Source organism: Cannabis sativa, chromosome 5 (genome assembly GCF_029168945.1).
Source record: "Cannabis sativa cultivar Pink pepper isolate KNU-18-1 chromosome 5, ASM2916894v1, whole genome shotgun sequence".
In the NCBI taxonomy this organism is placed as follows: domain Eukaryota; kingdom Viridiplantae; phylum Streptophyta; class Magnoliopsida; order Rosales; family Cannabaceae; genus Cannabis; species Cannabis sativa.
Genome location: NC_083605.1, coordinates 71,285,320 through 71,286,868, shown reverse-complemented (window position 1 = coordinate 71,286,868; position 1,549 = coordinate 71,285,320). Strand labels below are relative to the sequence as shown.

Below are 1,549 nucleotides of genomic sequence, written 5' to 3'. Positions count from 1 at the left end.
TATTGTCTCCAAATTCTTGAACTAATTAATTACTTATCATTTTAATTCTTTTTTGTAGAATCATGCCATGTTATAATTATTAATGTGTGACTTATTATGGTAAGAATTTAAAATTATGGGAGTCACAAGAGAATGTTACTTTAGGAGATGTTATATAGAGGTATATTAATGAGAAATGTTAATGCATTTTTTATATAGTGTTTAAGAGCATCTCTAATGGTAGTATTCTTTGAAGATGTTTTATATCTCCACATCATCCAAAATATAATATAGTAGCTTTTCAAGAGTATCGCTAGCCAATCGCAACGCGACATGTCGAGAAGGTGCTAAGCACCACTGGTGCCTAATAGCAATGCTCGTATATTAATATATTCTTAACGCATTTCCTATGTAGTGTTTAATAATGAGTAAACATTTCTTTTGGTATTTTGTGTTTTTTAAAAATGCAAATTTAGTATATGGGGAATTATCTCATATACTATTTTTTAACTTTTGTTTTTTTCCAAATTTACGGTTTAACTTTCTAAAGTGGTTTCTTCAGTGGTTTTTATGTGGGTTGCTATACGATTTTTTGTTGCGATTTAGGTTGCAGCACTAGTTGCAATAAATTTTCTATGTAGAATTCCGTAAAAAAAAAAAAAAAACTATTTTAAAATGTAAATATAAAAAATTCCCTTAGTATTTTATATTTTTTATGATGTTTATTTAATACTTTATAATTTCACGTCCAAAAAAATACTTTATAATTTACCTTTTCATTTTTTTTTTTTTTGTTAGGTGTATAATACACTCTTTAAATAAAGGAATTGTTGTATTTTAATATTTAGAAGAATATTCTAATAATGTGCTAAAAATTAAGTTAAATTTGGTATAAATTAAATATGGCATGCACTTTGTTCAAAAAAACAAAAATATGGCATGCACTTTGTTCAAAAAAACAAAAATATGGCATGTGCTAGTACAGCAAAATAATTAGTTTCTTCATGTCAAAAAAAAAAATAGTTTCATTAATTATAATACTACCATTAAAAAGATATATAATTGATTAATTATTAATGATTTTTTTTAAAAAAAAAATAATATTTTTTCTTAATTAAATGATAATATTTTATCAAGTATTAGAACACAATGTGTGTGAAATGAAATATAACATTTTGTCTTTTTTTTTTTTTTTTGTTAAACTTAGTACTATATTTAGATATTATATTGGAGACAGTTGGCATTTTAGTCTTTCATATACTAAGTTTTTTTTTTATTATTATTTTGCAGCTTGAGAGGGTCTTTCTACTCATCAACTACTAATAATCCTAAGGAAGTTTCTCAAAAGCTTCATCTTCCAAGTCAAGTTTATGAAAAATATGCACAAAAAGGTGAACCTAAATTTAAGCTAACCATTTCTATAATTAATTCAAAATTTCCATAAATTATAGTATCAAACTTTAAATAGGACAAACAAATATATAATTCTATACGCATAATAAATTACAGATAGGATTCAAAATTTAATGGGGTGTTAAATGCAGGGACGGACGCAGTAAAAAAAAATTAG

At 24.4% G+C, this 1,549-nt stretch overlaps 1 protein-coding gene across 1 annotated transcript in view; it reads left to right on the top strand.

Annotated features, from left to right (window-relative positions):
* LOC115718053 (phosphoglycerate mutase-like protein 1) overlaps positions 1-1,549 on the top strand; it is a 9,137-nt gene extending 7,588 nt beyond the window's left edge. Inside the window, exons 10-11 of the mRNA XM_061116650.1 lie at positions 1,270-1,370; positions 1,524-1,549. Coding sequence (XP_060972633.1) covers positions 1,270-1,370; positions 1,524-1,549 — 127 coding nt within the window. The remainder of the gene's footprint in view (positions 1-1,269; positions 1,371-1,523) is intronic.